General features: G+C 49.2%; 1 protein-coding gene across 1 annotated transcript; it reads right to left on the bottom strand.

Annotated features, from left to right (window-relative positions):
- Nucleotides 1-1,597: 1,597 nt before the first annotated feature.
- Nucleotides 1,598-20,428, bottom strand: IGFBP5 (insulin like growth factor binding protein 5). Its single transcript, XM_027879633.1, has 4 exons — nucleotides 19,241-20,428; nucleotides 2,598-2,824; nucleotides 2,300-2,419; nucleotides 1,598-1,905 (listed from the first exon to the last, which is right to left on the bottom strand). The coding sequence occupies exons 1-4, from the start codon at nucleotides 19,569-19,571 to the stop codon at nucleotides 1,774-1,776; spliced, it is 810 nt and encodes a 269-aa protein (XP_027735434.1). The 5' UTR covers nucleotides 19,572-20,428; the 3' UTR covers nucleotides 1,598-1,773.
- Nucleotides 20,429-20,706: the final 278 nt, after the last annotated feature.

Here is a 20,706-nt window from a genome sequence, read left to right as displayed (position 1 = left end):
CAGGAAGGCAGACGAGGGCTGTCCAACCATGCCTGAGGCAGTGGGTGTCCGTGGTGCGGTGGCTGCTGTCACTCAACAAGGAGCTGGGTCCCAGATTAAAGGCAATCCATCACAGGATCTTACTGCAGAATGGTGGGAATCAGCTGTGGCAACATGAGCAGTATCCTCAAAGTGAAAGGATGTAGGCTGGCATTTTCCTACCCACACGGAAAGCTATAAACTAGCTTAACAAAAAACCATGATCAAACAAAGTGGAGGTTTAGTTGTTTTTTTCCCCTGGAGCAAACCATGTTTCTGGCTGTGGAAAAAAAGTCTCCATAGCTGGTCGTCTTTGTGGTGGTAAAGTGTGGTGAAGAGTTTTAGCCCTGATCTCCCTGTCCTCATGTAGGGATACTTCAGTCTGGACAGCGACAGAGTAACAGCAGGGTCGGCTAGGATGCAGCCCTCAATGTTCAGGGGGCCCTGATCCCACAGGCACTGATGCTCCTCTGTAACTCTGCTTCTGTGCTTAGTCCAGCAGGTTATTATTAGTTTTTGGGAGGGGCAGCATTTCTCCCCCAATTACATATTACACTGAAACCTCAAGACTGCAGGTTTCAAGATGAAGTTTTGCAAGGAGGAAAAGCCATGTCAATGCACACACACACACACTCGTACACATGCACGCAGGTGACAAACGCTTCCACACCTAGATGGACAACGGTCAGAGTCCTGCTTGTCCAAAATGATTTCTGACCTTCCGTTCCAGAAGAACTGGACAGAGAAGAATATATTTCCTTTTTGGATGATTTTTTTTGAAGTCCACAAATACTTTTTTGGGGTATTTGTGCCGTTGCAGGATCTGTTTTTCCCTCCCCAGCTCATCTCCAGACGTGAAGCCAGCAATCTCACGCCTCCCCATGATGTGCTGAAATCTGTCTGGATTGGGGGCAGTCATTTTAGACAGAAATCAAATTGACTTGAGTGAATCCCAGCAGTGTGGAAAGGACACTCCGGAGGACTGCAAGGGGAGTGCTGGTGGCCGCAAGGTTTTCTCTCAAGACCCTTTAGAAATCAACTAGCTAACATGAAAAAAAAATAAAAATTAAAAATGAACCTGCCCAAAACCCATATTGGAAATTCACCAACTTGGAGAGCTTCCTACATCAGGGTGACCTCTGCTTGTGGCAGAGGGGCACAGGCAGCATTAGGGAGAGGTGAGGAACAGCAGAGAGGCTGCGGCTGGTTTGTCTCTGGCTCTATCCTTTCCTTACTGAGTCCTTGTCAAGAGGCTGCAATAGATTCCGAGTCCTCAGTTTCTTCAGGGTTTTCTTTTATCTTTTATTTTCTCTCCTTTTCTCTTTTTTTCTTTTCTTTTTCTTTCTTTTCTTTTCTTTTCTTTTCTTTTCTTTTCTTTTCTTTTCTTTTCTTTTCTTTTCTTTTCTTTTCTTTTCTTTTCTTTTCTTTTCTTTTCTTTTCTTTTCTTTTCTTTTCTTTTCTTTTTTCTTTTTCCTTTTTGGTTTTCTTTTCCTTTTCTGTTTTCTTTTCCTTTTCTTTTTTCTTCTTTTCTTTTTACTTTCTTTTCTCTCTTTTTGTTTTTCCTTTCTTTACTTCTTTCTTTCTTTCCCTTTCTCTTTTTTTCATTTTCCTTTCTTTCTCTTTTTTCTTTTCCTTTCTTTTTTCTTCTTACATGAGATGAAAGGAATCGGAGTCCTGGGGCATGGGGAGGTGCAGAGGGGAGGGTGGAAGGGAGCCTGGGTAGGTAGTGATGGGGTGGAGGGAGGGGATGTGACTTCACTCCACATTGCTGCTGTCGAAGGCGTGGCACTGAAGGTCTCCGCTCAGGTAGTCAGTCCCCGGCAGCTTCATGCCGTATTTGTCCACACACCAACACAACCCACGCTTCCGGCCTCGGGAGGGCTTGCACTGGGGAGACATCCAAGGGCAGAGATCAGGAGCTGGCTCCCTCACGCAGGGGATCAGGATCAACCCTGGCCTTGCCCCTATAACCCCAGCGATGAAATCCCCTGGGTAGGATCTAATCCCTGCTCTCTGCTTTCAGCCCATCTCTGCTGCTACCCCAGCCCAGGGTTTTCTGACTTTTCCTCCTCCCTCACCAGCTCCTTCAGGATGCTTACTTCAGGCCAGATGGCACTTGGAGCCATCAGCAAGGCCACCCACCACCAAATGTGCCTGGCGATGCTCACAGCAACATCCCCACCAACCCAGCAGAGGAAAAACCTCCATCCCTCCCATCCAGGGCAGCGGCAGAGAAAAGCCTTGCTGGGTGGGGAGCATCCCTCCTTTGTGGAGCTCTTACCTGCTTCCTCTTGTAGAAGCCCTTGCGGTCGCAGTTGGGGAGGTGGACGGCACGGGGGACCATCCGCTGGCTGCTCTTCAGCTCCTGCAGGGATGCCTCCATGTGCCTGCGGCAGGGGCCCTGCAAGCAGGAGAAGATGGAGTGTGAGAACAGGAGCAGCCTCACAGCAAGCCTCCAGCTGCAAAAGCCCCCGAGTCCCCTCTCTCCTCTGCCACTGGCACCTGCTGCTCAGGGGTAAAAGCCATCCTGCAGTCACCTGCCCATGGGAGCCCCGTGGAGGGAAGGTGAAGGCACCCACCAGCTCAAACTCTTGCCGGAGCTCGGGGATGACGACACGCGGGTGCGCTGTGTTCTCGGCCATGCCTACAAACTTGGCCAGGGTCAGCTTCTTCCGGCGGTCCTTCTTCAGGGCTTCAGCCTTGAGCTCAGAGAGGCGCCCATGCTTGGGCCGGTAGGCCTTGGGGGGGTAAGTCTCCTCTGTCATCTCCGATGTGGTTGGCTCCTCATGCTCTCGGGACTCTCGTTCTGGAAGAGAAGAGGTACCAAACTGTCAGGTCTCCACGGGCTGAGTGGGGCTTGCTTTTGCTTCTGCCCAACCCCAGAGGACATCTTTGCACCAAGCAGGCAGGATGAGAACAAACAACCAAAGAAATACCTTTCCCTGCCTACAGCTCTGGCTTTATCCCACTGTGTGGGACTTTGCAAGACTTTTACGTGACCTCTGAACTCAGGACAGGAAGGCGTCATAGGACATGGAGGAGTTGGAGGTCTAGGATGGGCTTCTACATACAAGGGCCGTTACCGTTTGTGTGTCACTGGAAAAAGACGTGTGAGAGTCATCCCACACCCAGAAAGGGCCAGATGACACACAAATGAGGCAGAGAAGCCCCTCTTTATCCATGATGAGAGGATTAAGTGACAAATTCACACTCCACCCTGCCCTTCAGACGCAAGAGCAAAAGCCAGGAATGCTTGAAGATGAGACAACTCCAAAGTCAAGGTCAACAACACAGCAAAGCCACCAGGCGACAGGGCAGGTACTTCAGCAGTGATACCAAAGATGCAGCTGACAAGTGCTGCGATCTCCAGGGTCCTCAGCACACTGTCCCACACTCATGGGAAACCAGCCTCTGTCTGATGGCATATACCAATCAGAGAGCAAAGCCAAGGATAATGCTGCCAAGTGATGCTGCCTGACCGTAGCTGCCACCGATGGTAATAATAGTAAAGGGGGAGCATGTTTAGGTTCTGTCCATAGCGGTTGTCTTCCTGTAGACCCCCCCAGATCACCTCAGCGTAACCTCTGCCAGCAGGATACAGTCAGGAGCCCCATGCAGTTTATATTTAGGAGCACGCTGGTGACAGTCTAAACTTAGATGACTTGTGACATTTAGTACAGCCACCAGAGTGAAAAAGGGCTATTTCTGTACTAAATTTGAATAGAGTTTAAAGCTTCTGAGGTTCCCAGTCTCCTGACCCCTGGTTCCCAGCAGTCCAATTCTGATGCCAAGTCTCTGCTGGGACCAGCGAGTGACCATGAGGAAACTCGCTGCAGCAGAAGGAAAAGCATCAGAGCTGCTGAAATCCCTTCATGAACAGCATCTCCTGCAACTTTGATGCCAGTGAACCCAGCTCATCCCCTCCTACAAGACAGAAAGAGGCTTAGGATTAAAATAAAAGCAGTTAGAATCCCCCCCAACCAGGCAAACAGGAATCTCCTTGCAGATTGACTGCTCCCTTGAGCCCAGATGCAGCCCTAAGGGGGAGGAGGACAAAGAGGATGCCTCTGCCCCATTAGACTGTCCAAGGGTGGCCAGTGAGGGGGACAGAGGAGATGCTCAGCAGCAGATGGCAGCACCAGCCTGTCTCACACACCCTAGATGGGGCATTTGGAGGTGACTGAGGGAACAGGTCGCTGTGTCCCCAAGCCTGCCACAGATACCAGTCTCCTATTCTTCCTTGCCAAAGTGAACTTGCACTCTCCCATCAAAACCTGGAAAGTTTTTCATGGTCACTTATTCATTAAAACAGTCCTTTTTTTTCTGTTTCCACAAGAACAGTGCTGGATCAGCATCCCACACCCAGCACCCTCCTAACTGCCCACAGCAACATAAGTGACCCCCTGCACCATCCCTGGCATGCACATGTGCCCCTAAAGCAGTGATATGACAAGGGATGGCTGTGGTGGGACTCCTCCATCTGTCACTCAGCAGTGGTGTCTAGTTTGGGTCTTTATATCCCAGTGAGAACCACATATATGCCTTGAAGGGATCCCTTTCCTCCACTCTCTAATGTTTTTTTATAGCCTAATTTCCTTCAGCAACAAGGCTGACGCAGCCCCTTCTTATGCACTCTATGATCTGTTCCCTAAAACTAACAAGCCAGTTTTGACAAACTGATGGGCACAGGTCTCTGACACAGAAACTCCTGACAAGCTCTAGGCAGCTGGTGAGAGACCTTCCTGGTGCCAAGAGGAGAGGGAAAGGCAGAGCCAGGACATCCATCACCCATGCAACTCCCCTGCTTCTCTTCCTGGCTGGCCCATCCACCTCAACCTGCAGCTGCCCACTGCAGCCAGGACCAGACACGTCAGCATCTCCAGAGCTCCTGCCTCCGCCTGCCCATCCTCACCCACCAGCTCATTAACTGACCTCTGACTGCCCCAGGGCTGGCTCATGGCAGGCAGCATTGGCACCACTGTGCCTCTGTGCCTGAGGAGATGCCGGCAGGAGAAACGCCCAGTTTGCCCAAATGAGCCCTACTTGTGTCTGTCTGGGACTCAGGAAGGAGGCTGGAGTTCCTCCTCCCTTGCTGTCAGGTTCTGGCCTGCCACACAACCCCTTCCCGCCTACTCCCATCTGCCTTGCCAGCCTGGTGGCTGGATTTCAGGCAGGCAGCTGTCTGCAGAGGCAGAGCACACTGTACAGCTGTGGGCACAAGGCACAGGCAGCAAGGTCCTACTAGTGGTGTCCCCAGATGAGTGACAGTGGGAAGCAGGAGGTGGGTGGCTCACACGTTTCCATCCCTTCTCCCCACAACTCAGTAGAAGGTCACCACTCAGCAGAGGTCCCAGGCTCTCTGGCCACACAGAAGAGTGACATTGTTGGCCAAGCCAAGGATGCCTGGCTAGCATGGAGGTGACAGCTACGCTGCAGCCACCTACCAGTACAGCCAAGGCATGAGACTGAATTCAACTCAGAGCTACCCCCCGGCTTCATGGTCTGATGCTGTGGTGCCCAGGGAAAGAGATGCAAGCATCTGGAAAGGCTCCTGACCCTGGCCGGGCCAAAACGACTTTGCTGTTGACATCCTAATCCATGAGTCCGGGAAGGCAGAAAATACCCATAACAGAGCATGTGGGCTGTCCTCTGCCCTGAGCCGAGGGCATGGTGTTTTTTCCCCACTCCAGGCTAGCCAGAGGGAGCTATTTGCAACTCTTCTACTCTGCCCTCCAGAAGGGACAGGGAGTAGCAAAAAACAGGCACTGCTTCCCGGAAGCCACAAATTACTCCTGTCGGGCTGCCTGCTGTTGCCTCCAGATACCACCCAGAGCACACTACCCACCGTCCTGCCCCTGAACAAAAACCCAGCCTGGATGCTTCTGGGCTTCAGATGCTTTGGACCCATGTGAGGTCCCCATAAGGTGGTGGGTGCATTCACATGGGGGAGCAGAGTGTGTGGGAACACTGCCTTCCTGCCCGCTGATGTTACAGAGTGGAGCAGGAAGCTTTTACCAAATGGCTGGGAGGCTCGAACTTTTGTAACACATTTTCATCAGTTCCTGGCAGAAGGGTAGGAAAAAGATCTATTTACCACTGCTGCTAATGATCCTTGCTCGTTACAGCCACAGTCCACTGCTAGAGGACTTGCTGTCCCGTTCAACACCAAAATCCACTTAAGAAGGATATGCACAACCACAGAACAACTTTGCTAAACAGCCTTAATGATTATTATCATAATTGTTATTATTTACAGCATAGGCACTAACACACACCACTTAATAAGGAAGGTGTTAGAGAAAGACTTAATGGGGATCTCAGTTAAATCTCTAGCATAGGAACGGCACAAATGTCAGTGGTGGCGACCTTGAGAAGTTGTCCAGTCCTACCTTTGCCCCCAGACAGCCATCTCTGTTCAGAGGCTGATTGCATATGGGTCTTATACAGGAAATCTGTGCTCAGGTACCTGGCTGGTAAAACCCCTCACTGAGTATTTCCCCCAGCTGTCCTCCCCACTTGTCCCCACTCCAGAGCAAGGGACACACTTGACCTACACCAGAACTTCCTGGGATAGGCAGGCAAGTTCCTACTTGTCCTGGACTTGCACCTGTGACCATGAGGGGAAGATAAAAATTCCTCCTTCCTGATCAGCACAGAAGGACAGCCACTGTGTTTGCATTCTCAAAATGTAGTCAGGGAAGGGATAATGCAGGCAGGGAAGGGATAATACAGATAGGGAAGAGACGCAAAGCAAGGAGTGTCATCTCGCGCCCTTTGGCAGCTGGAAAGCACATCCAAGCAAAAGCATTCCTGAACTCCCCCAGAGGACACCAGAGCAAAAGGGAGCTTTCACCCACCTAATGAAGCACAGCTCTTTTACAATCCTGTCGCAGGCACAACCCCCAGCCCTGTACACAACCTCGCAGGGTGGGCAGCAGAGCCGGCCCGGGCACTGTGCCTGGGGCTGGGGTCACTGCTCCAGACTCCCGCCCTGGTGAAGTCAGGCAGTGATCTCAGGCGGCCGCCCAGCCCGAGGCCATCTGGCACCCACTGGGGGAGGAGCAGCCAGGGCTGGGGATGCAGGCTCCAGCCAGTCCCTCCGCTAGCCCAGGGCGTTGGCTGCCGGAGAGCCAGCTGCAATGTGCCTTGGACTTTCGACGAACTTTTGTGCTCTGGTGGGGACTTGGCATCAGGCCGGTGCAGCCTCTCTTGTAGGGACTGGCGAGGGAGTATGCTGGTGATGCTTGCAGGTGATGAGAGACTGGGAGGAGACACCACACACCAAGGACAGAAAAACAGCAGCCCTGCTGGGACTGCCACCCCACCTCCCACAAGTCTCAGCAACGCGTCACAGCCACTTAAAACAAATCTGTGTCATATAACACCCGTCTGCTAACAGAGGTGTTCTGGATGGCTAAACTCCATGTCTAAGTCATTGCAGAGATGCTGCAACCCTCCAAAATGTGACCAGCCCCATAATTTGGCTTGGGTGCTGATTTTAGGGTGGAACAACATATCTGCAGAAATTCCAGTCTCTTCTCCTGTGATTCCAAAGGTCACCCTTAGGCCTCCAACAGTCTGAAGTAAAGAAAGGTAACTCCTACCACCTCTTCACTATTGCTCCCCTTCCACCTGTGATGTCATTCTCATGGGTGACAATGCCAAACTGTTTTGCAGGCACAGGTGCAGTAGTAAGAAAATACAGACCCTATATCCTTCCCTGGGAATTAGGCACCTCAACAGCTGCCACAGGCAGCAAATCACCTTTGTGATTTGCAGAGCGTGGAAGGAAGTCTTTAGCACTCAAGGCATTGTGAAGTGCTCACAGAAACATCTGGGTGCCCCACCACGCCCAGTCACCTACCAAAGATGTATCATCAGAGTCCAAACAATGCATGGCTCAAAAGGCACACAAGCTTTTGGAAGGGAGGCTCTGGGGTTTCCAGAGCCTTATACCCCCAGTAACTTATATTTCCGTGACAACATGTTAAAAGTTAATGGGACCTCACTCCCTTGTTCCACAGAGACACCTTTTAAGGGAAGGATATGGATCAGTAAGACCAAACTCAGAGAAGAGATGGAAAAGCAGCCTAAGGGTCAGAAAGATTCAACTCTACGTTAGGAATTATCTCCATTTTATTAAACCAAGAGCCAGAATAATGATTGGGAACAGGTGAGGAATATCTGAAGAGCCTCAGAGAGCAGGCATTGATGGCAGAGGGATATGCTATACTGTGGCCTTTTCTTTTATTGTTTGGGCTCTGCTGAACTAGCGTGGAAGACCAGCTCTTTCTCAGGTGATTAATGTCTCCTCAGCAGAAACCTGTGGATGCAGATTCTGCTGTATCAGCCAGGGCTCACCTGCAGAGCGTGAATATCAGGTGCTTGGGCTGCCCCCAGGTTCACACAGGATTCATGGGAAAGGGAGATCATCATCCTGATGACCTCAGTGTCCTCATACAGAGCTGGAAGGTGGAGAAATGCAGCTCAGCATGTGGGAAAGGAGCTCTTAAGGGAACCAGCTCATGTTTTGGTCTGGTCTGGAATGCAGGGCCTATCTATAGGAATGGATCTCTGGGTCAGCACCACTTCTCCGTAGTGCCAACAAATGCCACAAAGCGGGGAGAGGTTACAGCTACGGGAACTGGAAGCATAAAGATCTGCGTTGCTATGTGCCAAACAGTACTTTCTAAGCTACCCTTCCTTGCTGCAGCCACAAAATAAAACTCTCTGGGAGCAACTCTCTAGAGCAAGGAGAAAAGCAGGTTTAGATATGGGGAGTTCCATGACATAAGCTCCTTCCCTACATATTGCTAGTTGTTAGTTCAGCAGTCTTATCCATGCTGTCCTGGAAGAGCCAAGCTTGGGCACCAGCTGGTGCACTGCTCTGGTGCTGCTTTGAAATGTACAAGCAAGGACTGGGGCTCACCAAGAGATGTTGTCTTTGTCAGTCTCTTCCTCTCCAAGGAGTTCTCAAATCTGTCTACAATCAGTTCTCCATGCAGGTGTGGGAGTTTGCAACGCATATACAAAACACACCAAGACCAGGTGAAGGTCTGGGTCAACATGCAGCATGGCCAGAGAACTTTGGCTTCCTAGTGACAATGGTTTCTGGCCAAGAGAAAACTCAAAATGTCTAACCAGTAAAAGAACTGAGAAACTTCCCAGAGTTTCTCCCTCCAGTAAGATGAAGAACAAACATCCATTCATTTCAATTAAATGATGCTGATGTGCACCATCTCGCAAAACTGCAGGCACTCGTTGCTAGATAGCTGCTTGTATCAGCCCGACATTTCCTGAACAAAGTTATCTTCCAGGGAACTGAATTGGCAAGTGGAGGGGAAGGAAGTATTGCAGGATTAGATTTACATCAAGAAGCTCCTGTTGCTGATGCACCGATGATCGGAAGATAAAACGTATTTCCTTCACATCATCTGGAGACTGCAGATGTTCCCCTTTCCATATGCTGAAACAGGAGAAGAAGCTAGAGCTAAATTATGACCCAGAGAAATCTAAATAAAACATCTATCAATATCATAGTGATGACCAAGACATATTTTTCCTTCCTAGGAAGGATGAAATAATTCAGCCTTTCTTGGTCTTGTACCTTTTCCAATAAATCCAATCTAGTGGCAGATTTCATTGGTTATAATAAAGGAGGCAAAATCCCCATCAAGCTGCCAAGGAATTAAGAGCAGAAAAGAGCAAAGAAGGAAAACTCAGAGAAGACTGCATGACAGTTTCTGCCTAACTGACAATACAGGTGAGGAAAATCTGGATTAGCTCCTGACAAGCATCGCTGAATTGTTTACCAGCAGTTTCTCTCTGGGGTTTATCAGTGGCAAAAAGATGAAAACACACATGCTTTAAGGTTTTCTGAATGAAAACAATGTTTTCATCATCTGGCCCCCAGAGATGACTTGGAAAAAATTTTACTATGTCCTTAGAAATTAAATAGGTGTGATGAGTTGGAAGAGAACCCTAATAATGTCCATCAACTATCACTGTATGAGAAAGAATTTGGAAGAGGGACTTTTTTGGATGCAGGTAGCTCAACATCAGCAATGAAGGAAGCATAACTAGGGAGAAGGAGTAGGTACCTGTGCTCTCTTGGACTGTGTGGGGCCTGTCTCTAAAACTCAGATGAACATTGGTGTCAATATACATGAGATGTCAAGAAACCTGGACTTGAAAGCAGGTGCTGACAGGATGCTGATGCTATTTTGATCTCTGAAAACCAAATATTAAAAATCATAGTAGAGTGCTAAGAAAGCCTTAGAAACTGAGCCATAACCAAAAGAATGCTACTGGTGGCTATCAAAAGCTGGGCTGTTAGTGGGAATATTGTAGCATTTTAGTCTAAGAACAGTATGAAATTAAGAGGAAACCCCTGTATTAAAGGAGATGATCTTGGGAAGAGGATGTCCTACCAAAGATGTAGTCACTATAGGTTACACTAAGATCTCTGGTCTGCTTATGGATGAAGGTGCCTTTTGGACAAGGTTTTGAATCTGATTTCGTATCATACTGAGCAGAAGCTTTTAACAAATGTCCTATTGGAACTGAATCTGGTAGTTGCTGCTCCCACTAGAGGCTGGTGGCCTCCATCAAAAGATCTGTTCCTGCAGATGGTTATTGATGGTCTCTGTTAGTCTCAAAAGCAGTCAGGAACTGGCAGAGCCAAGAAAGCCAAACCCTTTGTTTGCCCCCAAAGAGAGGTAAAGGAACATCAGGTGGAGTATGGAGACGAACTTGTGTCAGATGCTAGACCAAAACTGGTCCAATGGCAAAAATATTTCAGGTGTGCAGCTGTGACTGCAAACTCCAGCCTAGCCTGGATTAATTTCAAGGCCTTCAGCCTGACTTTCAGAGTTTTGCCTTAAACCAGATGGAAAAGCTGTGTGAGATCATCCATTGCTCATCTCTGTGTCAGCACCAGATGACACATCATCACATGTACCGTCCATTGCAAGCTCTCAAGGTTTCAACCCCTGGCCTCCGGACTCCCATCCTAATGGCTCCTTCTCTCAAAAAGCCTTTGCCTGGAGTAGGCCATGCTGTTATTCAATCATTCAGTCCACTTAAGTAGGACCACAAAAAAGTACCCAAAGTTTGACATTCACACTCTGACAATATTAATATGCAGGAACTTGCCCAAGCTTGATCCCAATGGATGACTCTTACTTCTCCTAGCCATTTTCCTCTCTGAGCTGTACTATTGCATACACTACCTCGTTCTCTTTGGTCCAACATAATGCAAAGATGCTTTTCAATGTTAAAAAAATATCACAGGTCTCTTGACGGAGAAAAAGGTACAGACCTCTGTTTTGGGGTCTGAAACTCCAAGAAAGACAACTGATCACCCCTTGCCTTTCTGGAGCCTTTCTGGAATGATAAAATCCTTGTTGCACTTTGTTGTTTCTCCTGCAACTTCAAGCCACCTTTGCTATTACAAAACCAAATAACTGAACACTGAAATGGTTATGAAATGATGCAGTAAAATTTCACCCATATATGCTATTTTTTCAGGAAAGCAGGAGTCACGAGTGAAAGCAATATGACTGTATGTCATTTTCTGTTGAGATGTTGTTAAAATATATTAAGACATATATGTAGCTGTGACTGCTGGACATGAAGTTCCATCCTAATAAAACTTTTCTTCTTTTCCTTTAAAATCTCCTTTAAACTAAAAAGTGAAAGCCAGGTTCCATAGTTTTCACTGGCTTATTTAATTACTACATTTTCATCATTAGTCTAACACATAACATCTGCATTTCTTAAGCATGAATAATAAATGGCTCTGTTGATTTAATTGTCTTCTGAGGATGAATCCCATCTGTATTTGGAAAAATAAAATATTTTGACTGTTTTTCTACAAAAAAGAATTATGAATATTGACCAACTTTGCCCCTAAAGTTACCTCTAAGAAACATTTCTTCTCCCATTTAGCTAGGGAATTATTTCCTTAAGTATCTGTCAGGATTACCTTCTTGCCCTTACACAGCAACCAGAGAAGTTATCTCCATCAACATAACAATTATCTCCATCAGCCAGCCAGCTGTGTCCATCCAACAAGCAAACAAACCTTACTGCAACAACAGCCCTGGAGGCTAGAAGCTGGTAAGAGCCCTCCAATCCTAGCAAACCCAACAGCACACAGTCCTTGAAGGAAAGAGGCAGCTGATTCCCACAGAGAGGGTAGGTGCACAAAGGCAAATGATTCTCTGGGCCTGAAGGAAAGATGCTCAGCATCTTGCAGGATCAAGGCCTACTGGGCTAACAAGGAACAATGTGCCAGTTTGCAGTGGGGGATATTAACGACCCATTCTCACATTCTGCATGAAATAGAGGAACTAATGGGGTGGAGTTACGATGAAAATAATGGGAATATCAGAGGGGTCTGGAGAATGAGGGCAATAATTGAGAGCAAGGCTTTCTGTGTACACACACAAAAAATGCCCACTGACTTCACAGGCATAAATTTAACATGCCTCCTCAAAGTTTAACATGTTGACCAGAGTCTCTCTCTCACACTTGTCCTGGAAACATCATAAATAGACAGAAGACTTACCAAAACACGCTCAGAAATTGATTCCTTGAGAGCAAATTTGCCCATATCAAATCACTGAGAGTTCCAAAGTTCTGCAAACAGCTGGGTACTGCTGGTATTAACTTCAAGCAGTGGATTGACATAAACACTAAGGGGTCCCCTCACATCACTGGCATCAAAGAGCCACCTCAAAACAACATCTTGCTGAGAGTTGCCTTGGCTACACAGCTGAAGGAACAGAGTGTGTCCTGTGGGGGTAGAAGGGTGAGGGAATGGGGGATGTCACTCCTTCATCGCCAGATTTGCTGGGACCCTTCCAGGATGAGCTGAGGCACGAACCATGACCCATACCCAGTGATCTTAAACAAGCAGCCCCAGGACCCAGGAGCACTGGCACAACTGCCACTCCACTCTGTAACTCACAAGCAGCCCTGCACATCACCCTGGGGATACCAAGTGTTGAGGCTCATGCTAAATGGACCCAGTGGGTCCAGGTTCTAGGAGATTCCAGCATGGGGGGTCAGGTATCCCTCTCCTTCTCTCCAGCAAAGCCTCCTCATACTTTTGGTGAAACCTTTCCTGATGATAAACAGATAATATCTAATTTTTGCCTGTAAAAAATCTGCTTATAAATGATGAAGTGGTTATCAAACTGGCTGCCAGTGAGTTCACACAGGCCAATGATGATCTTTGGATCATCTCTGACCTCTTCTCGCACTATGTCTGCAGGTGCTGTTGTTTCTCCTGCCCTCAGCCTGCCACATCTCAGAAAATTTTTCATATTTTCCCAATTCAGTTCTTCTTGCACACCTTCCCAAAGGCCATTTTTTGCTGCCTGGGCATAGAGAAGTTTGCAGGATCCCAGTGACCTCAGTGCCCCTGGCACCATCTCCTGCACTGATGCCATCAGGCACTATTGTCCCCATCATTTCTCCCAGCCCTGGGATTGGGTAGGAGGTAGACTGACTGCCCTCTGCAAGTCACAGCTTCTCCACACCTTCACTCGGATGTATCTCAGTGTATTATCTCAGTGTAGCCAGAAAACACAACCCACCTCCAAGCACAGGGGGTGAGTCTGGATCCACACAGCTGGCTGATCTATCTTCTTTCTCACCTCCCATTGTTTGATATGCTCACCTGCTGCATCTCATTTCTCAGCCCTCAGTGGGAGGAGAGGGCAGGCTGATCTGTATGCCAATATCTGTTCTTGATGGCAAAACACCAATGTGCCAGGCATAACCAGAACCACTGCACCTAAGAGAAGTTTCTGTGTGCTGCCTGGAAACCACTCTGTCTCCAGAGACAAAAATGCTCCGTGTGTGTGCTTGCACACATTAAATGTTTATGCAGGCGTGCGTGGGTGTGTGAACACGGGTACATGTGTGCCTATGCTCACATGCATATCTTTCCTGTGCATATTAATCCTGCTGCTCTGCAACCCACATCGAGGGACAGGTGTGTTCCAGCCAAATTCCCCACTTATGTCTGGCCTTGAATTTGCACTACTAAGTGCTTGGTAAAAAAAGAAACAAAACAAAAAAGCAGGATTTGCTGTACCATGGACCCTTTTATCTGCCCTGTGACTTTGCACAGGGGAAATAAGCTGCAACTGTTCTTAGAAGCTCACCCTGCTGAGCAGAGGACGACAAGCCTCCAAAGGGCTGAGGTTCCCACCCCCCTTCCCAGGCTTTTCAGTTTGCATGAAGAGTTCTAGGAAGTGCTACTGCTGTAACAGCTCCTGCAGCTGCTCCTACATCTGCGATGTCTTTTGACTTAGAGCGAGTAGAACTTCCAGCGGACGTTAGGAGGAAGCAGAGCACCACGCTCCATGGGAGGCAGCGCCCGTGCGCTGCTTCTCCTCTTCTTCCTCCCCCTCTGCTGTGACACGTGTGCCAAATCAAGCGACAAAACACCCAGAGGGATGTCTTGAAGCTGGCACAGAAGGTACCCAAGGTCTCCCACCCCCTTCTGTCAAGGCTGAGGGACACCTCACTCCGCAGTAAGGTAAATGCTTCCAGTCGCACATGACTCTGCTCGTGCCACTGACGTGCCAAAGCCGCGACGGTCGTCTGGGCACAGGATGCACAGTATCGGCACAAGGAGGCACAATGACTTCCTTCAGCATCCCTCAGGTTTGCAGAGGTTCCAGCTTGAGATCAGCCCCTGTTCTCTGCTGCAGTGGTGCAAGCTCTGGAGGGGCTCCCCTCATTAACCTGGAGAGGGTCCAGGGCTGTGTGGAAGCTTGGGGCCAGCTCTATCTCTCATGCACGCACGCACGCACGCACGCAAGCAAGCACAGAGCCACGTCTTTTCTCCGGTGAACTCTGCTGGCACTCGGCAGGAATTTCATTTGGATCAACTACTTAATATTCTCCCTCCTTCCTTAGAAACCAGGCTGCTGAAAAATCCTTCCAGCCAAGGCCCCTCCTTTCCTGTTTGAACCACCCCATTCCTCCCTCCCCCATACACACACACACCGCAGAAACCCGACTCACTTGCTGGCACCTGATGGATTTCACCTATTTTTTTTTTAATATATTGTTGTTGGAACTCCAGATCAAAAGAAAAATGGAGATTTTCCTGTTTCGTATCTGAGGTTTTGCAGGCCTGTTGATACTAGCTTTCACCTTGACACTTCGGGAGCTGCTTAGCACAAAGGACCTGCCGCTCACAGCAGCCGGATCCCTCCCCAAGTGACATATGTGCATAAGCCAGCGTGTCCCTGCTCCCATGACTGCTGCCCTAACCCTCACCCTCGGCGTGAGGAGTGTGTGGAGCTGCCCACCTGCCTCACCACATCCCCATCACTCATCCCTGAAGCCCTGCATCCCCAAATGGAGAGAAGAAGGGCATGGGAAGGAGGAATGGGGTGGAGGGGAATATGTTGGGGAGCAATAAAGGACTGCACCGAACACAAGCTGCAGGAAATCTGGGCTCAGCAGCGCTCCTCCTCCGCCTACTTCCAGCTGACACAGCAAAGATTATTTTCTTAGGGCCAATTCTGCACACCCCCCCACCCCTGCTCCTTTCCCCTCCTGGTTATCGTTGGCTCACAGTTTTGTGAGGAAACTTGCCAAGTCTTGCTCACTTTCTAGAAAGAGAGCAGGAATGAGAGAGGAGAAGGAAATATTTGACAACTTTTGTTTTTCCACTAGCCTTTTTAGGGCAGCAGGCTTCAGTCTGTGCCCTCCGCTCCCCAATGCTCGGCCTGACCTTGCTGTCTCAGCAAGAGGAAGTCTGGCGGGAGCACAGGGGAGAAAAATGGAAAGACGTGGTATATTTCAAAGGAAAACTAAACAAAACAGAGAAAACCCAGAATCCTGTAGCCTTTGCCATAAATGAAGCTCATTCATGTTTTTTTACCAGGAACAGTCAATTATAGCCGTGATGTTTGGCTTTCAGTACAGGACAGTGTCTAACTTGTGGCAGGAAGGACTACAGGGACCATCCTGTCAATACCTACATATCCATCTATTTAAAAGGAGCCTTACCAAAGCCCTCTAATCCCACATCTGCTTTAATTTCAGACCTCTCAACAAACCAGGAGCACGTTCTGCTCAGTACATCCAGCATTTCTCAGTGCCACTGCGCTCAGCATATGTATGAGGAAACTGAGGCACTGTACCTGCAAGCATCTTATCCCCAGGCAAGACATCTGCTCAAGAGGAGAGCCAAGCCCAGCCTCCCAGACTTGGGCTCTTGCAGTACTGCTCAATACATCTCCACCTCCGTAAGGAGGAAAGCATCTGCAATTTTAAACTTGGCCAGCGCGAGGGCAGAAATAGATAGAAATGCAGTTTGATCTAGTCCTCACCACTGTCACATAGTTTATTTTGCAGAGTGCTGATTCTTTCTCAGCGGTTCACAGCTCAGGGCCAATTTTGGTCATTGATAGATGGGAGAGCCAGGCCAGCATCCCCAGCACACAGTCCCTATGCTGCTGGCCAAACTGGCAGAGGCCAGAAAGTTCAAGTTAAACTTCATTTCTTTCCTTGCCCTGTTGCTTAGAAACACGCCTATGAAAATATACTTTGTTCTCACATGCTACCAGTCTAATGCCAAGTGACTTTTTTCCCCTCTCCCGTCCTCAGGAATTCCTGATTTATTTTTTATTTCTTTTTTGCAATCACACAAATCTCAAGAGGAGCCTGCTGGTCTCCCGTGGCTTCTTGCAGCAGCCTTTTCAATCCAGGCTCATCTCTCGCCTGCGAACAAAATCTGCCGAAAAGAGGCCCCTGCAGCGCTTGGGGAGTCCAAACTGGAAGTGCAGGCAGTGCCAGGGGGTTGGTTTTGCAAAACAAACCTGCAACCGCTTTCCTATCCCTCTCCTTGTTCACTCAACAGGTGCTCCCCATCGCAAGAAAATCAAAAGCAGCGGTATTACAAGGGAAGTGGCTAAAGTTTTCACGCAAAGCACCTTCAGGAAGTGCAAAGCAGGTTGAATGAAAGGAGATTCATGTTGAGAGCCAAGCGCCAAAGCTTTCTCAGGTGCCTTTGGTCTGTGTGGGGGAACCCTTGCACAGGTGCAATAATAGGCCCTGCTCTCCCAGCCACTGCTGGATTTCAGTGGCATGGCTTTTCCGTCCCCACCACACTGCCTGCCCCTGGCCACGCATACACACATGAAGAGTAAATAAACACTGGGATGACGCGCTCCGGGATACTTCACATATCTCTGCTGCCAGCGGTTATTACCCTGCTTCCTGGGCTCCACGGCAGGAACATGGCTTCTGGCTTTAGCCTCTGCTCCCTGTGCAGGTCTGCTCCCAACCCTCATCCCTTCCAGCTTCCCTTCAAAAAGCCAAGCTCAGCTTTGCTGTTTCTGGCTGATTTAAGAGAGTTTGGACATCTGATGTCATTCAAAGGAAGGGGGAAGTTATACACACAGAATTTGGTTTTGCTCTGAAGGATGGAGTGTAGCAACCCAATCCCTGCCTGCAAGCAGCAGAGGGGAAAAATAATAAAAGCATCAAAATTTACTAGGTGCTAGAAAGGAGAAACGGATTCCCATTGCGTGGGTATAAGCAGAAGCTTGCTAACAAGTAGAAATTACTTTTTCATGCTCCAAAAAAGTGAGGGGTTTGTTTCTGGGTTTTTTTTGCCAACTGGTCCCCCAGACATACAGACACCCTAATTGCCTCTCTTTCATACTGTGGCAAATACCGATGTATTTGGAGGAATATAGGGAATGTGTCCTCACATGAGCTAGAAGATCCAGAAATGGGAGTGGAATGAGAGCCAAAGTGAAGGAGTGCTTTCTTTCATGCTTTTGTCACGTGCAAGAGGCAAACACTTCAGAAGCTTGGCCTTGCACTTGTGCTGCCATGCCTGCCTTCATGCTTGCTTTTAACCTGTTCTTTCTGGTTACTAGCCACAGCATCGTTATTTTTTGCAATCACATATCCTTTCCCTAATGCACCTGCTCTCATCACCTCCCTGGGCTAAAACCCATCACCCAACAAAGACATCCAGCAGCAGGCAGCCAGGAAGAGCAGGCTGCAATGATCCCAAAGGAGAAAGTGGGAGGCTGAGCAACAAACCCACAGGTTGCTGAGGACTTTGGGAATGGGACAGTTCGTTGCAAGGAGGTGCCCTGCCCTCTCCTGTACTTTATGTTGCAGAGGTCAGCTCGGACTCTAGAGCAAGGTGGAAGATAGGGGGAGAGAATGGGGTCAGGAAGAGGGTGAAGACAGGGATTCAAAAAAGATATAAAGGATGTAACTAGGGAAGGACTGGGATGCAGCTGTGACTAAGAAGGTGCACCTGGGAAGTGGGGGAAGGAAAGTTTTCCATTGGGGATGGGACAACTCAGAGGTGATGATAGAAGGGGGGAGGGTGGCTGTGAGATGATGCAACAGGAGGTTTGACCAGAGCATGGATGGAAAGAAGGATAGGAAAAGTGGCAGGGGGCATGAAAGAACAGTTGGGGTGATGGAAGAGTACCTACAAAGATGGAAAAGCAACTGTGTAAGAACAGATAGAAAGATGTAAAAGTAGCTGGAAAGGTGGAAAAGCAATAGGGGGGTGGAAGAGCAGCCAGGGGAAGTGGTGGTGGAGAAGCAGATGGAAAAGATGGAAAAGCAACCAGGGACCTGGAATAGCTGCTGGTGGAGGGGGTAGGGAGGGGAAGGAATGGGGAAATAGCTAGAAAGATGGAACAGCAGCCAGGGTGTGTAAATGTGTGTGTGAGATAGAAAACTCAGGCAGAAAGGCAGAAAAGTAGCCAGAAAGATGGAAAAGCAGCTGGTGGTGGTGGAGGGGAATGGAGAAGCCAGGAAGGCAGAAAAGCACACGGCGGGGGAGGGGGCTGGAAGCGCAGGGGGGAGGGTGTGGATGGAAAAGCGGGAGAAAAGATGAAAAAGTAACCGGGAAGACAGAAAAGCAAGCGGGGGCATGGAAGAGCAACTGGGAAGATGGAAAAGCAGCCGCGGGGGCAGGGAAGAGCAGCCAGTGGGAGGGAGCAGAAAAGCAAGCGGAAAGATGGAAAGGGAGCCGGAAAGACGGAAAAGCAAGCGGAGGGTCATGGAAGAGCACCCGGAACGAGGGAAAACGCAGCCGGGAGCTGGCGGTGGGGTGGAAAAAGCCGGCGGAGAGACGGAAAAGGTGGAAAAGGCGCCGGCAAGGCAGAGAAGCATCCGGGAAGGCTGCGAATGGAGGAGCGGGGTCACTCACCAGCCTTGGCTTGCTCGCGGTAGCTCTTCTCGCTGAGGCAGACGGCGGTGCCGTGGAGGAGGGCGTGCAGCGGCTTCTCCTCGCCCTGGCGCGGGAGGCAGCGCAGCCCGCGGGCGCAGCGCTCGGTGTAGACGCCGCAGGGCTGCCCGGCGGGCAGGGCGCAGGTGAGGCAGCAGCCGCAGCCCGGCTCCTTTACCAGCTCGCAGCCCAGCGGCGGCGGCGGGCAGAGCGACAGCGCCTTGGCATCGCAGGGCTCGCACTGCACGAAGGAGCCCAGGCACCGCGACAGCCCCGGGCAGGCGCCCAGCAGCACCAGGAGCCGCAGCAGCATCGCGGCGGGGATGCTGCGGGACGGGGCGCGGGGAGCTGCCGGGGGTGGGCGGCGCTGGCTTTCCGCTTGCCCCTTCTGGGGCAAGAAAACAAAACAAAAAAAACAAAAGAAAAATAAAAAAAAGAAAGAAAAAAAGAAAATTTAAAAAATAAAACTCAAAAAGGAAAGCTCAGCCCCTGCTTGCAGGCGTCCCACTCTGAGGTTTATTCTCGGGTGCGAGACCCTCCCGCTTTTCTTTTGGCGTTAGGAGAGTGGGGGCGTCTAGGTTTGATTTTTTTGTCTTTTTTTTTTTTTTTTTTTCCTTTTTCTCCTTTCAGCTTTTTTCTAGCCTCGAAAGGGGGAATTCGCACCGCGATCCGCGGGAGCGCAAAAAGAGAGGGGGAGGGAAGGAGGGGGGGAAAGGGAGCGAAGCCTGCAGGGGTTGCACAGCCTACAGGTTGCAGGGGGAGGAGTGGGGGAGCAGGGGGGTTTGGGGAGGTGGGACGGCGATTTCACACACGCGCACACACACACAGACACACACACACTCTTCCCAAAGGACTGGAAGGAGGCAGGTTGAGAAGGGAGCAAAGTTCCTTGAAAACCAGTGTCCTGCTGTTATTGCATCAAAGCAGTCAAGAGGGCAAAAAAACCCCCAACAACGCAGGAGAAGGAAGAGGGGATGCAAAGCTCCCCTTCCCTCTCTCTTCTTCTGCAGGAGGAGAAAACGTCTCTCCCGACGCAGCGAGCTGCTGGGAAGCTTGGTATGAAGCAAAGTTGTGTTTCGATCGGCTCTGTTCAACTCTCCCGCTTTCCTCTTCCAAGATTTGCAAAGGAAAAAAAAAAAAAAAGAGACCAAAAGAGTAAAAAAAGAAAAAAAAAAAAAAAAAAAAAAAAAAAAAAAAAAAAAAAAAAAAAAAAAAAAAAAAAAAAAAAAAAAAAAAAAAAAAAAAAAAAAAAAAAAACACCAAACAAAACTTTTCTGCAAAGTTGGAGTGTTTTGTTGCAAAGTCTGCAGAGGAGCGGTAAAAAATCAGGGGGAAGGGGGAAAAAAAGAAAAGAGAGGAAGAAAAAAATCCACTTTGTAGATCTCCCAACACTTTTCCCCTGGAGAAGTTTCTAAAGAGACTGAATACTGCAGAACAGGCTGTCTTTT

Source organism: Empidonax traillii, unplaced genomic scaffold (assembly GCF_003031625.1).
Source record: "Empidonax traillii isolate 1590-97213 ecotype Southwest subspecies unplaced genomic scaffold, ASM303162v1 scaffold5:size3517227, whole genome shotgun sequence".
NCBI lineage: Eukaryota > Metazoa > Chordata > Aves > Passeriformes > Tyrannidae > Empidonax > Empidonax traillii.
The sequence above is the reverse complement of the archived record's forward strand: the minus strand, read 5'-3'. Positions and strand labels throughout refer to the sequence as shown.

Bases quoted from the DNA above. Each gene is read 5' to 3' on its own strand.
- IGFBP5 (XM_027879633.1), bottom strand. From the start codon at position 19,571: ATGCTGCTGCGGCTCCTGGTGCTGCTGGGCGCCTGCCCGGGGCTGTCG. The intron at 2,825-19,240 runs GTGAGTGACCCC...CTTCTCTTCCAG, and splicing joins CCGCGAGCAAGCCAAGGCTG to AACGAGAGTCCCGAGAGCAT. The intron at 1,906-2,299 runs GTAAGAGCTCCA...ATGTCTCCCCAG, and splicing joins GCTTCTACAAGAGGAAGCAG to TGCAAGCCCTCCCGAGGCCG.